The sequence below is a fragment of the Sphaeramia orbicularis genome, chromosome 12 (genome assembly GCF_902148855.1).
Source record: "Sphaeramia orbicularis chromosome 12, fSphaOr1.1, whole genome shotgun sequence".
Taxonomy (NCBI): domain Eukaryota; kingdom Metazoa; phylum Chordata; class Actinopteri; order Kurtiformes; family Apogonidae; genus Sphaeramia; species Sphaeramia orbicularis.
This window is the reverse complement of record NC_043968.1, coordinates 61,217,390-61,232,859: the sequence shown is the minus strand read 5'-3', so window position 1 is coordinate 61,232,859 and position 15,470 is coordinate 61,217,390. Positions and strand designations below refer to the sequence as shown.

Below are 15,470 nucleotides of genomic sequence, written 5' to 3'. Positions count from 1 at the left end.
TCAGCAGTATGTGGTCTGCAGGGGGCGCATCCAGACCTGTTATTCCGTGTTTTCCAGCCTGTTTCCACTCAGACACAAAAGGAAGTGTGCCTTGCTTCACGGCTGCAGGCAGAGATGGCGTCCTGCTCCCGGTGAATAAGCAGAAAAACAGAGGGAGGGGGGAAGGATGCGGGGAGAGGATGATGAGAGGCTGCATCACTCAGAGCATCACATGGCACAAGATGACTTTCTCCGGCGGTGATGCCAGGGTTTTGTGGATTTTTCCGGATGCGTGTTGTTCTGTTTTCCATGCGTTGTGAAGCTGCGCTGTGAGGAGGAGGCGGCGGTGGGGGTTTGTTGTCTGCCTCAGCTGCTCATCCGACGCAGGGCGGAGAGGGCAGAGGGAGGGACGCGGAGAGGGGCGATGGCCGCCGGGGGAGCAGGATGCGGGGATACGGTGGAGCAGTGCCGGGCCGAGGTGGAGCGCCTGTCCCGGGAACTGGCGGAGGCGAACCGGGAGAAGATCCGGGCGGCGGAGTGCGGGCTGGTGGTTCTGGAGGAGAACCAGAGTCTGAAGCAGCAGTACGCGGACCTGGAGGCCGAGCAGGAGGCGCTGAGGCTGGAGCTGGAGCAGCTGCAGGAGGTGGGCTCAGCATGGGTATGACCAGCAGCATCCTCCCAAAAAGTCCAGTGTTAGTTATGACACCATTGCACAAGTCATTTTTGAGTCTGAGTGGATGCACTTCATGACAAAACATAAACTCATTTTCATCACTTACAGACATTCACTCATGTAGAGACAAGGCTACTGTGTTACTATACACCTACAATATAAAGATGCTTCTACATAGGCTTCTGAGTCCTGTAATCCACCCCATAACCCCAAAGGCTGCTTTCAGAGCTCAGGTCCAGGTACTATAAACCAGGGGTCTCAAACTCATTTTCTTTCAGGGGCCACATTCAGCCAGATTTGATCTCAAGTGGGCCGGATCAGTACAATAATAGCATAATAACCTGTAAATAATGAAAACTCCAAATTTTAGTTGAAGTTTTAGTGCAAAAAAAATCCATGAATAACCTGAAAAAAATGAAATTTCTCAAGAAAAATAAGTGCAATTTTAACAATATTATGCCTCAACTTATCATTTATGCGTGTGCATTATGGATCTGATCTACAAAAACAGTAAACACAGAGGAACAGGCAGAAAATTGTTAAAACTGGGCTTAAATTTCTTTAGACATTTTCAGTTGTTCATATTTGTTCAAGTTATTCACATTTTATTGTTACAGGATAGGTTGTAAATGTAAATATCTTCATAATTTAATGTTATTTTTTGCACAAAAACAAAGACAAAACATTTTAAGTTGTCATTATTTATAGGCATAGTGTAATATTTTTTTCACATTAAACCATGAAGAAAATACAGTCATTATTTTATGTAGGTTTTTATGCTATTATTTTACTGTAGATTATTTTAGTCTGTATGTGGAACCTGAACTAAAATAACTGAATAAGGCTGAACTCTAAACTAAAATTCAACAGCCTTGACTGTGGAATTTTTGCACTTTGCAAATTCATCCCACAGCCCGCATTGGAACCTTTAGCAGGCCGCATTTGGCCCTCGGGCCGCATGTTTGAGACCCCTGCTATAAACTGAGACCAGAGGAGGAGCCAGATGTAAACATCTGGGGCATCCAGGAGACATGGACTGCCATAGGTATAACATTTACAGCTATTTAAAACATGTGCAAGATATAATTATGTCCAAACTTTTGTGACATAAATGATTTACTTAATGAAAACGACCTAATTACAACAAACATATTATGTGTATTAAGTGATACAACCAAATTTCTGTCTGTATTCACAATTATGAAAAATATTCACCTTTTTTTGGCTGATTTACTTAGTCACACATTATGTACCAATAAATATTTGTATCTAACACTGATGATTTGTTGAACCACTGTGCATGCAGAGGTGTTAGGGCCCGGTCATCACAACTGCTGCTTGATTTTTAATTGAGATCATACCCACAAGGTTCTAAAATCAAATGTTAGATTGTCAAACTAAATGACAGCAAACATTCAGCTCATTTATCTCTGTGGCAATAGTCTACCAACCCCCTAGCATATAGTAAATAATCTGAAATAGCCATGAGAGCCTGCTGCTTGTTGTGCACTATTTGCAGCATGTGTGATCATCTGTATGACACTGAAAAATTAGACATTACATGGAGTTAAGGTGTCCATGCTAGAGCACCCTCACAGTAGGGATCGTCTTCTTGTTTGAACACAAAATGTTTCATCTGCTCTTTTGCCGAATCTTCACCATGTGGCATCCAACCCAGGACATAATCAACATTCATAGACTTAAGATTTCTTTTTCTTATATCTGTATGGGATTGTATTTCCTCCCAGGCCTCAGGAGTTGATTTACTTGAGCTGAGTCTGATAATCAATCCTAGCCAATGAGCTGTGTCAGGCTCACTTGTGATCAACTCATTTTTCTGATCGATATGCATCAGAGAACAGCATTTTCCAGCATGTAGGGTGATGTATGACTCCGCTCATTCCCCAGTTTGTTAGCTGTAGTACATACTGGAGCTGGACTCCGGCGCTGACCGTGCAGTTATGTGTTGAAGGTCAGTGTGTGTGTGTGTGTGTGTGTGTGTGTGTGTGTGTGTGTGTGTGTGTGTGTGAGTGATTTTGAGGAGTCAGTCCTTAGTGCCAGTTCATACATATGATGTGTCAACAATGTGCTATTTTTAACAGACAAGTCAACTATGGACTCTATTATTGACAGGACACCGGTCTGTAGGAGTAAACAGTAGCAGGAGGGGTGGGGTTGGGGGTGCGTCCAATACTGTGACTCTTGGAATGATCCCAGTACAACTGTAGTGCTGCACTGTTGGACACTTTACAACTGTTGGACACTTTAAAAGTCAGCTGGAGCTGCTTAGAACTTGCTGCATTTTCAGAGATTGATCTCAAGATTTCAATCACAAGCTGAAATGGACATCAGGCATTGGTTTGTGGACTGTTTTTAGTTTGGCAGTGTGGCCGGTACCAACTAGGCTTTTAAACAGGACGTATTTGGACAAGTGGGTGAAGCTGGCAAAGAGCAAGTAGAAACATTCCTCCAAACAGTGATTGCAATGGTTTAATACTGTCAGGATTAACACCACCAAGTAATTTCAGTGACTAGATGAACGTCAACACATACAGTTGTGTTTGATAATGCTGTTGTCTTCCCATAATGTATTAACTCACTCATTAGGTCTAGCTGGCCTCATTAGCAGACTAGCTGACAGACCATATGATCCAGTAAGTTTTGCTAACATGCTGGGTATTATAATTTAGCATCAGAACACTCCATGACAGAATCTTCTGGTTTTCTGAGTGTAGCTTCTCAACCACTACTACAGTAGAGCTGTCTGCCTGAAGACAAGAGCTGAGTTCAAACAGATGCCTCTACTATCTTTGCTTCATAATGTGTTCATGCCATCTCTTAATAACCAGCAGTTATGGTCAAATATGTGTTTCAGTTACAACAACTTTGAGCATTGGCTTCCAAAATCTAATCCATTCATCACTGAGTCCAAGTGAACATTTGTGCCAAATGTGCAGAAGTTCCCTTTAGGTGTTCCTTACTCGATGCGTTTCTAAGAAATGACAGAAATGGCAGTCACAGCCACTTTGACCCATGACCTTTGGCCACCAAAATCTTTTCAGTTTATCTTTTTGCCCAAGTGAAGGCTTGTGCCAATATTCTTTTAACCCACAAAGACCCAGCGCTACTTTTGTGTCTGTTCCCAACAGAAATTGGCTCTATATCTAATCTTTCTTAAATGATTTATCACCATTTATTTATAATATTATCCTCTGTGTTTTTTTATTTTATCAGTACAAATCATATATTTTTTCCTGTATTTAATTTACTGATCATGAAGATATTTATAAAAGATCAGATTAAAGTTGAGGGTTATTTTTTCAAAACAGAGAAAACTGCAGAAAACTAACTTTTTCAGTCAAATATATCATTAACAGAATATAACCCAAGCATTTCCATCCACTGTCATTGATTCAACTCCTTGGGTTTTACTGGTGAATCAGTGTTGTAGAAGATGATGGTGTTTCTACGTTCACTACAGAGCCTTTGAACGTCCAAATGGGTCATATGTGGTGACCATAAAAAGATGATAAACTGCATTTTACTCCAATTATTTACATGTATTGTGTGGATTAGTGGATCAACAGGTATTAAACAGTTTAGATCAGTAGATGCTTTTGGTCGATGATGGATGTTTGGGTCTTTATGGGTTAAACTGTGCTGTAGGTATCATGGTTTAAATATTATGTGAATTAATGAGCAGACACTCACACCTTATAGATACACTGTGGATCCATCTGAAAATATGATTTAGTTAATGAACAGAAGCAGTCATAGCCGACACAACAAAAACTCACACTCACCCATTTGTTAGTCTCAGTGGCCACTCATTCAGGATTTTCTATGACATATTTGTTATTTGTTCCATGCTGTAAATTTTTTTTGTTTTTGCTGTTAAGTTGGGTATACTGTATTTGGGGATTGACTCGGTTTTGGAACCAGCCTCATGTGGCCATTCAGCACACTGCAGTTTTTGACACTTGCACATTGGCTTTATATTTAAACTCAGAGGTTTCCTCTTGTGTCCATAAGTGATGATCGTCCTCACTTTAGTAAATTCTTTGCATGTCTCTTTAATGTGAAGGCCTATCAGCAGTTTGATTTTCCCTTCGACAACATAATTTTCTGTTTCCTACCATAATATATCATATTAGTCATTAATATTCATGTAAACCCAATCTTTAATCAGACTAATGTGTTGGGTTAATTGGCTAATTAATTATAAGTCAAGCTTCATTAGCTCTAGTCTCAGTCTTTGTCTCTTGCCCTGTCACTGCAGTCTTATACTTAAACAGGTAAAATCATGAGGACAGTGGTACTGATAATACAAAAAACAATCGACACAGCTTGTTTCACTTGTTGGTATGGTTTATACTCTAATACTTTAAAATATCCATGCATAAGCTTAGTAACATGTCAGCTTCTTTTCTGAGTAGATGTTGTGCTTTTTTACTCATTACATCTGCAGCACATGAATAGACTAGCATAGTGTGAATCACATGTAACACAACACAGTGAGCTTGCATTTTAGGATTTTTTTTAGCTTCTGGTCCCAGCACAGTGCTGTGAAACATAAAGGTTTCAATTGACTTTTTAATAATATAGATAAGTTCATCTACAACTACCTTTTTACCAAAGCAGCAGGCCACATATTCATATATTGTACTATAAAGTCCATCAGTAATTTTTCAGTCCGACCATCTTTCCTTACTGTATCCCTCTGTGTTGTGGCAGTAATTTGCCTGAGTTGAAAACATAAAGTATAATATGACATATATGAGCTCAGGAGAAATGCTACACAAAGGACACATTGATGTACCCATAGTTAATTAAAGGTTCAATGTAGAAGATTTGTACAGGCTTTTGTTCTTACCTGAAGTTTATATTAGGGTCTGTGTTGTCCTGGGAGTCATTAGCTGATTGCATCTTTAGCCTAACACTATGTGGTTTTGCATATGTTGCAGCTGTAAAGGAGTAGAACAGAGACGCTGAAAACCTCGAGAAGGAGTGTAGTGATTTTTGCAGAAAAACCGACCCAGGTCCTCCACAGAGACAGCGGTGTTTTGTGGTTTGTATCATGGATGTTAGCTTAACTATAGAGTTACTAATAACCAGTTCTAAACACAAAACATAATTCAACCCAAACGTCACATTGCCTACAAGGCCATGTGAATCTTCCATATTGCACCTTTAATATTTGTTATGATTCATCATTAACGCTCATAATTACAGAGGTTAAGTGAACAGTTCTTTTTAGAGGATCCCCTCTATCCTCTCCCTTCCATGAGCTGCATTCATCTGCACACACATCATCTTCATCTATTCTCCATTTCTGCCCTGCTAACTCAATACCTCTCATTTCATCTCATGGCAGTTCATTGGACTGCTATCGATCCTCTCTGTTCAGGGGCATGCTGCTATGGGAAAATGGTTACACCAGTAAGACGGCTAATGCTTCACTAAATTAAGTCATTTGCAGTTTCAAAGAAAGCCTAATGCCACTGCTGTTGAAGAGGTCACAGCTGACTGTTCTGTCCTAAATGACATTAAGTTGGTTTCCACCTGTTTATCATTTAAGAGAAGGAACTGAAACTAATGATTACAAATAGTATGACGTTTCTCCAACCAAGACTTTCCTTAATGGTAAAAATATTAGTGTTATAAGACATTGGCTGGACACTTCTTTAAGTGCTGACCCACTTCTTTTTTTAATGGCCAGCATTTTAGCCAATATAAACATGTTGACAGTCTTGAACCTTTGATTTGATTGATACACTGAATTTCACCATTTATGAAGGCTGTATAGAGAGAAACATTTAACTCCTTTATTTAAACTGTATGGGAAAGGTATGCATAATTAAGGAAGTGGCCACTTGAGGGGACAAGGAGGTGAATGCCACCTATTAGAGCTGCACAATATATCGTTTGAGCATCGTCATAGCGATGTGTGTGTGCGCAATAGTTGCATCGCAGGTCCTGCAATGTAGGAGGCAAATTAACTCAATGTGTTTTCATCTAATTTCAACCTGGGTACCTGACACACACTGCATGCAGCAATTCACCAATCACAATCGTTCTTAATCAGTTTGCTGAAGTAGACCACGCCCCTGCACATGGAGTGAGTCGCTGGTAATAACATTGAAAAAAGAGCAACGAACATGAGAAAATCACCAAAAATGAAGTAACAGTAAAGTAAAGTAGGTAGTAAACAGTAAAGGTTGTAAATGAATGTATACAGCATAAATTCAGAATGTAAATAGCAACGTGTGCAAATGTGTTCAAAATATATGCCTGTGTCAAATCTTATATTTCATAATGATCAAATACTATAATGATTTTGAATGTTATTTATTATAAAAAAAACAGCAGAAAGATGTGTATTAAATATAGTAATGAAACATATCGTCCCTTGAGAATCAGCTGGTTCTATGTCCACTTTTTGCAGAAATGGAGTTAAGCATATCAGGACACTCTAAAACTATTTAAGTGTATGTCCCAAAGTTCTCAGCTCCAAGCTAAACATCTACACACACTCACACCTAGAAACATTTAGTTCTATGTCCTGAGTGGCGCTCGTTTCAAATCAGGTAGTTCTATGTCTAAGAGGAGCCAATCAGGGGCCATACCTGGATCATGTGACATTCGCTCAAAAAAGATGTATGCTCAGAAAATACATGGAGGGGGTCTCAAATTGACTGAGACATGTTTACTTTATGCCGTTGATACCTAAGTAAGGCATTTTGATACTAGGAAAAGTTTGAAATGATTGCTCTGAACAGGGCTTTCGTGTAAATAGTTTTGTTTAATGTTTGATCAAAGTAGTTCAGTGTTCAAATTTGGCATTTTTAGACGGGCAAGGCTGTCCCGGAGTCAGGTCTGAGAAGGTGGCTCATTGATAAACTTGTGTATTTGATAGTCATTTTATATTTGAGTGTATAAGGCATTTTGACACAAAATTTGGCATTTCTGGATAAGTTTTATTTTTCATACTTTCATTCTGTCATACTAGATTTTGGTCAAGTGGCCAATATTGTCTCGGCCTCAGGTTCAAATGAGAATTTGGCTCATTTACAGACTTGTCATTGATTTGATATAATTGTTTTATCTGTGAATGTATATTTAATTTTGATGCAATTTTTTGCATTTTATACACCTTTTTTTCTAATTTTTATTTTTTAGATTCTGGTTATAGATTCTGGTCAAGTGGGCAATGTTGTCTGGTGTCAGGTTCAAATGAGAATGTGGCTTATTCATCGACTTTTATCTATGAGTGTACGAAGAATTTTCAATACTCATCAATCCTCAGTCTTAAAAAAGTAGTTCATGGTGTTACACATCATTTGCCTACATTCCACAACTAATTCTCCTGCCTTTGAGGATTGAAGTATGGCTGGAACATGGTTGTTTGCCATGAAAACTGAGTTAATACAATTTACTCAGGTACTCCAGGTGTCCTAATACATTTATTCACCATTCTACCTTTAATGAAAAAGGATACATACTCATTTTAGTTGTCAACCTTAAATACATGTGGATTGAAAAACACTAGCAAAGGATGGTTTTTTATGTTGCATTTTCTAACATCAGTATAAAATACATGTAATCACTGACTAAAACGTTCTTAGTTTATTCATAACTTTTTTAAAAACAACTCTGGTGGACATAGAACTTCCTGATTTCGATCGTAAGTGACACCTGTAAAGGCACCAGGTCCTATGTTGGACATAGAACATGTTGACCAGGGGCAACTTACATACCTTGGAATCAGAAAGTTCTATGCCCATTTTTGACTTCTGTCTCTAAGCCTATGGAGATTTAGAACATGTTAACAATATGTTTAGGGTACCTTCCACAGTCAACACTATTCCACACAAAAAGATGATTGATAACTCTCCAAATATCAGAGATCAGACAGGTGAAATGTTTAAACTCTGTTTTCTCAAAATGAGGAAAAGTAGACATAGAACCAGCTGATTCTCAAGGGACGATATGTCGCCAAAGACTGATTATTTTATCAGTATCTTAATAAAATCTTTGATTATTATTCTGGTGTATCATCTCACTCACTTTTTTGGATTCTCACTCCATTACCATGAATTAATGTCTTTTAAAACTAAAATAAAAATAATATCCGTTTCATTTTCGGATATAATATACTCTCATATATTAAGAAAAGTGTGGTATCCTAAATATTTGGACTTCCCTTGAGGAACAGCACTTTTTGGTATTTTTTCCAAACCTTGAATAACTGCTGTGTATTTTTCCTCACTCTGTTACTTTGCAAATGATGATAAATTCATGTTTTCATTAAATATTTGGCTATTATTCCTTAATGGCATGTTAAAGTACTTGCTTAGACTATTTGAGCTATTATGGTTGCTGATAAATTAATTTTTAAAAACAGATTTGGAATGATTAGTATTGCTGCACAGTGCTTTCTCACTCCGTTATTCGCTTGGCCAGGCCCTGTACCCAGTGGAACCTTATTTCAGAAAAAGAAAATTACATTACAGTAAGTGGTAAGAGACAAGTTATTTTATGATCCTGCTTAATTATGCCTTCATGTACACATGCAATGTTTGTCAATTAAAAACATAATTTTACAAGTTAAGTTTCAGTTTGTGGTAAAAGTGTTGAAGTATCAGACTGTGAAAATATGTAAATATGATGACTACACACCAGAAACTCAGAGGTAACATCATCATAACTTTCTCTCTCCACAATCTGTTCAGAGCTGTTAAAGATGTCTTTGCAGCTTCAACGTGACCAGTTAGTCAGACAGGAAGAAGCCACATTTTTACACATTCATTCAACAAATCAGTTACCAGCACAGACAGGGTAGTGACCAGTCTGCAGTATATATTACTGCACATAAGTCACAAATGAATTTATATTTTGTGAAAAAATACATGTCCTCTAAGATCCTGGTGAAGATTTGAAGCATAAAGCTCAGCAATTCAGTTTTACAAACCAGGTGATTTTCAAGGACACTTTCTTGAATAAAAACATGAGGTAAACCGTATTTATTGATATTTCAGTGTGAACTCTCTATGAACTGCACAAACAGAGCAGATACATCAGCTGTTTGTCTTAGAGCACAAAATGAATAAAATGAGACTGAGCGCATATCTTAGGTTATATAATCTTTATAAATGATTCACTGTAGCATACTTTCAGTGCTGATGTGAACTCTGTGAACTGTGGCTGACTGAGACATTACTGTTTCATGGACAACTCCAGTCCCCTGGACAACAGAAGCGACTATCTGTGTGTCTCTATATTTATCTCCACCCCAAACAGATGAGTCTGTGACCAAGTTATAATAGCTATGTGCCTGTAGCAATGTTTGTACTTTTGTTATTTTTAAGAAATATGTAAAAAAAAAATTCTCTAGTATTATTTTTATTAAACAAGTTAAAGAAAATATGCAAATTATGCAGCAAGACATGTGAAAAACATATTGTGTGGCCATAGAGGGAATAATGTCATTATCAGAGGAGCTTGTAAATATTTAAAACTATCTTTAAAACTCTGAGACTGTTTACCATCATTACATCATATTTACCACACCTTGACACATTTAATCACTCTCAGATCACATATCTATCAAAGCCCAGTGATTTACAATATTTAAAGTATGTGCCTAAATATGACAGTGATGATGAGAAAAGTAAAGTTCAAGTTTTGTTCTTTCCACTAAACCTGCCTAAATTCTATTTTAGATTTTGTTCATCTGAGTCTCTTCCCCCTCTGATTTATGTGATTTTAAGTAGCACCAATATCTCAAGTCCTCTGTTGGAGCGCCTCCTGAATATCAATCTCTTAGTGTCAGCGTTCTGTTGACAAAAGCGTGGTGTAATACCATAGGGATAAATATCAGTTGTCACAGGTGCTTTGTCTTGACACATATCGAGTGTGTTTTAGAGCAGATTTTGACTTCCATTTGAAGACACTGAAGTAGTTTTGAAGCTAAGCCTCACACATCAGTATCTTTATCTTTAACAGACATTAAAATATATGAAGCACTGAGTTACGTTAGGGTTAAAGGTTTAATCAATACAGGTCCTGACAACTAAATCTTTTATTTTTTTCCTAAACTAATGGTTTAAAAATATGGGTTGCTGATTTCTGATCACAGCCAGAGGTGCTGCAGGTCTTTTCCTCCACAGAGAGCTATGTGGAAGTGGTGAGTGAGAGGGGAGTGACGCGAGGGGTGGTGATGAAAAATGCAGTGAGTGCATCACATGCCGCCGTCAAAGCTAAAAACGGAACGGAGCCAGGCGACCCCCAGGGATGCTCCATTATTCCTCTGTGACGTCACACAGCCAATAGGACGCCTCCTGCTGAAGTTGACACTGGACACTCACATCAAGTGAGCTTTCACCGACGTTTAGGGTGAAGTGGGTGTATAATTGAGCCTCTGTCAATATGGGAAAAGAAAATCATGAAGGCAGCAAAAAACGGTCATTGCTTTGTAATTGTTAATCAAGGAGAGGTTCATAGCTGAGGTGGAACAGATTGTTATGATGTGGATGTGATGGTGCTCTATATTTGCACCACATGCTTTGTCTGGTCTCTACCACTGCGTTCAGACGCTTAAGAGCAGACTGCATGTCTGAAAGATGCATGTCTGCAGACGTATGTGTATGTGCTCACACTGGGAGGACGTGCTACATTATTCATTAAGCATGAGGTGATGATGTTTTCATGAGGCATCTTGAAGACTCCATTTTTCATTGTGTGCAATTGCTGAGACGGGAAAAGAAGCTTAAAGTTGCTTTAACCTTTGACTGCAATGAACATGTAATATATGCAAAAGTGATTGTGTAATATTAAACTTCCATTATGATCAATGAGAAATGGTAATAAGTCACAATATTGAAGTTTAGTAGTGATGCAATTAATGCCCATATTATTGTCTGTTCTATTAAATTTATGACACCACAATAGCAGAGTCTTCTAATCTGGTTATGCACAGACATATAAAGTACATTTCTCTTTGTTTTTTGTTAACAAAAAGTGAAAATGGCAGACATAACTTACATGTAGAAATCCGATTACAGGGAATATTTGAAAATAAATTTCGAAGTCAAAATTAAAATAAACCACTGAGGTGCTATTTCTCTGTTCAGTTCATAGATGAAGAAGAATGGGACACAATGAGATGATGTTATTAAAAGGGAACTGGTCAAACTACATTAACTGTAGAAATAATGATAAAATGTGTTATTTCTGTTAGTTTCAGCAGCTGTTTTTATACAGCTGAGTAGTTTTACAATCATCTGAAATAAGGAATCTTTAAATTATTGTAATATGACGATGACGTAATGAGTGTAACGGGCTGAGATTCATAGACTTCTACGTGGAAGCAGTGCATAGTTGATATGAGCTGTTCCTCAGAGATAAACAGTACAAACATAAAAACAGACCAAGTTTCTTTCTCTACTTTTACTTAAAGGGTATACAGGTGCATTACACAGAAATTGTTCCTAAAATAACTAAGTTTTTGTAATTAAGCAACTGATATATAATATTGTTGTCACTTTAATATTGAAACTTTAAGCTTCATTATTGCTTCCTATTGCCTGTGTCCTCATAAGCTGAGAAGACAAATTGAAATGGTAAACTGAATAATTTAATTTATTTCATTCATTAGATAAAAGAAAATCTGCTTTTACATGTCAGAAAATCAATCACATTATGAATAAAAAGGAGCAGAAAGAATATTATATACAATATTTTATAATATTTTCTACCCATCTTTAACAAAATACTTACTTATAGTAGAAATTTCAAACAAAACTGTGAAACCTCTTAATACAATATCTGCCATTACTTACTGCTGCAATTCATCATTTACAAAAGAAAATGAAATCAAGCAATTTATCCTTTAATTTCCAATTTTCTTCAACCTTAACTATAGACTATAGAAAGAAAAAAAAAACAACGTAAGTAAAAAAAAAGCTTAAAATGAGCATAAAACATGTAAATAATAAACAAAGATAACATTTTATATTATTTTAAACATACACATGAACTTATCAATTTATCAACACATATGAATGTATAAATTCAATGAAGACAGAGAAATTATAAAGTAAGTACCATAACTTCAGTCAGACGGATAATCGTTCTTTGTTTAATGGTTTGTTCGTACAGTTTTGTCAATTATCCGTAGCTGTAGTGAAGTCACAGTGACACTGACACTGACTTGTGACCTTTCAACATCAATATGTAATTAGTTTATCCTTGAGTCCAAGTGAATGTTTTGTGTCAGATCTGATGAGTTTGTGTCAAGCTCTTCCTTAGTTCTTTTTTAAACATAACAGAACTGACTGGCAGGCCGTCTTATAGAGAAGAATGGACGCATCGAAAAAGAAAAGATGAGCTAATTCCATATAGAAATTGAGAATGCATACATATTTCATTTGTACGAGGACTTCTCATATCTGAATATTTCATTGGTGTTTTGTTGGAGACAGAAGTGGAGTAAAATGGAAGGGCGGGGCACTGTGACCAATGAGATGAGGTGAAATGAAAACAAAGGAGCTGTGCCAAAGGATGTGTGCGAAGCGTCATCAGATACGATTATCAACCTCTGTGTCCTCCACCAGAACTGACCAGAATTTGACAGGAGACACTGTTGTGCCCTGGTGGAAACAGCACTGCAGACTCACAGAGAGAGATGGATAGAGCGGTGTGGATATCAATTCTTTTGTCTTGCTCATCCCATAAGGATTACACAATGTTTCCTGGATATGAGCACCGTGTAGCAGCTCAACACACACTCTGTGTGTGATGACACAAGAAAACTGAAGGAGGAGGATGGATTTGCTTACCAGCACACTTGTACTTCATTTGTTCCTCAGAATAACATGACACATCACACTATGCATTATGTCCACTACATCTTTTTAACAGGCCACTTTTTACAAAAAAAACCCCAGAATATTTGTTGCAATTGTTGATGTAGAATATTGATTCTGTGACGTTACTTAACCCATAAAGACCCAGTGTGACTTTTGTAGCAGTTCCCAAAAACTTTTTTCTCTCTATTTAACCTTTCCTAAGCGATTTATCACCATTTATTGTAATATTATCCTCTGCATTTTGCAAATTTTCAGTGAAAATCAAGTTTTTTCTTATATTTAATTTACTAATCATGTAGATATTCATTATAGCTCAGATAAAAGTTGAAGGTTATTATATCCGAAACAGAGAAAACTGAAGAAAAATGGACTTTTTCAGAAAAGATTTCAATAACTGAACATAAAACAAGCATTTCCATCCACTATCATTGATTCAACTCCATGGGTTTTACTGGTGAATCAATGTTGTAGAAGATGATGGTGTTTCCACGTTCACTACGAAGCCTCTGAGCGCCCAAATGGGTCACATCTGACGACCATGAAGAGATAACAAACTGTATTTTTGCCAGTTATTTACATGTATTGATAGGATTAGTGGATCAACAGGTATTAAACCGTTTAGATCAGTAGATGCTTTTGGTGGTTGGTGGATGTTTGGGTCTTTATGGGTTAATGAATAATTCCTTATTGTTATTGTTTATTACCATATTAGGACCAGGCTGTAATGTAAAGTTCTGCTGTTATGGATGAAGTGCTGTTTTTAGCTTTTATACTTTTTCCCTATTTTCTTTTCTTGGTTCGTACATACAGTGTTAACCCCTCTATATGCCTTTGGTCATCTTTTCCTCACCCTGGTTGTTCCTTCCTGCTGCCATCTTTGTCTACGTCTCCTGGTCCCAGATTAAAGAGGACGTTGTTCTCCCACGCCTGCAGGGTTTATATTGATCCATGTGTCTTCAGCTGTGCACACAGATAACAACTAATCTGGAGCGACGAGAGAAAGACAGCGCCCTTTCCTACAAATTAAAGCTGTAATTCTTCTAATTCCCTCAGGGGCTCAATGTGAAATCCAGTCACTCAGGGTGTCACGGGTGTTTTTGTGTTTCTTGGTGCACAGTAATGACCTCCAGAAATCTGTAGTGAGTGATATCATCATGAGATCCTCTGGAGCTGTTCCAGATCTAACAGGAGCTACAGTGATTTTCCAAGGTCATGGTTTGTACTTTGAGGTTCAGTGCTATTATAGGACAAAGTAGGAAACTTTAAAACACTGTCTGTCTCGCCTCTCCTTGAACAAGTAACACTTGTAGAAAGTTACAGGTACAAGGAAATATTCCTTTTTTTCCCAGCAACGGGTTATTTCACATTACATGTTGTACTGAGTATTTGTGGCAGCAAAATAGAGAGGTGTGCATCAAAATGCCATCATTTACACATATGTTTGTCACTTTAAAAGACGTATCAGAGTGGCATCTGTGACATTATCGTAATAATAGTAATAGTAATAATAATAATAATAATAACATTATTGATCCGTTATTCATTCACTCTCACATTCTCCCTCTGGTGGTGGTAAACTACATATGTAGCCACAGTTGCCCTGGGGCAGACTGACAGAAGTGTGGCTACCAATTGGTGCCTCTGACCACCACCAAACATTCATACACATTCATACACCAGTGTGAGTGGCACTGGAGGCTAGGAGGGTGAAGTGTCTTGCCCGAGGACACAACGGACTGACTAGGATAGAGCGGGAGTCGAACCGCCAACCCTTCGGTTATTGGACGACCCACTCTACCACCTGAGCCATAACCACCCCATATCCTCCATCCATCTTCAAATCACCGAAGATGTCTCTGCAGCTTCAAAATGACCAGACTGTTGGGATTTTTGCAGCTTTCAATACTTTTTGATGTTGGTGGTGTATCATGTGTGATTGGAGATACAGT

At 37.7% G+C, this 15,470-nt stretch overlaps 1 protein-coding gene across 2 annotated transcripts in view; it reads left to right on the top strand.

Moving 5' to 3' along the window:
• The first annotated feature begins 403 nt into the window (after positions 1-403).
• Positions 404-15,470, top strand: part of LOC115429952 (protein bicaudal D homolog 1-like) — a 52,802-nt gene continuing 37,735 nt past the window's right edge. For both annotated transcript variants that reach the window (XM_030149791.1, XM_030149790.1), the window contains exon 1: positions 404-622. In XM_030149791.1, coding sequence (XP_030005651.1) covers positions 404-622 — 219 coding nt within the window. The remainder of the gene's footprint in view (positions 623-15,470) is intronic.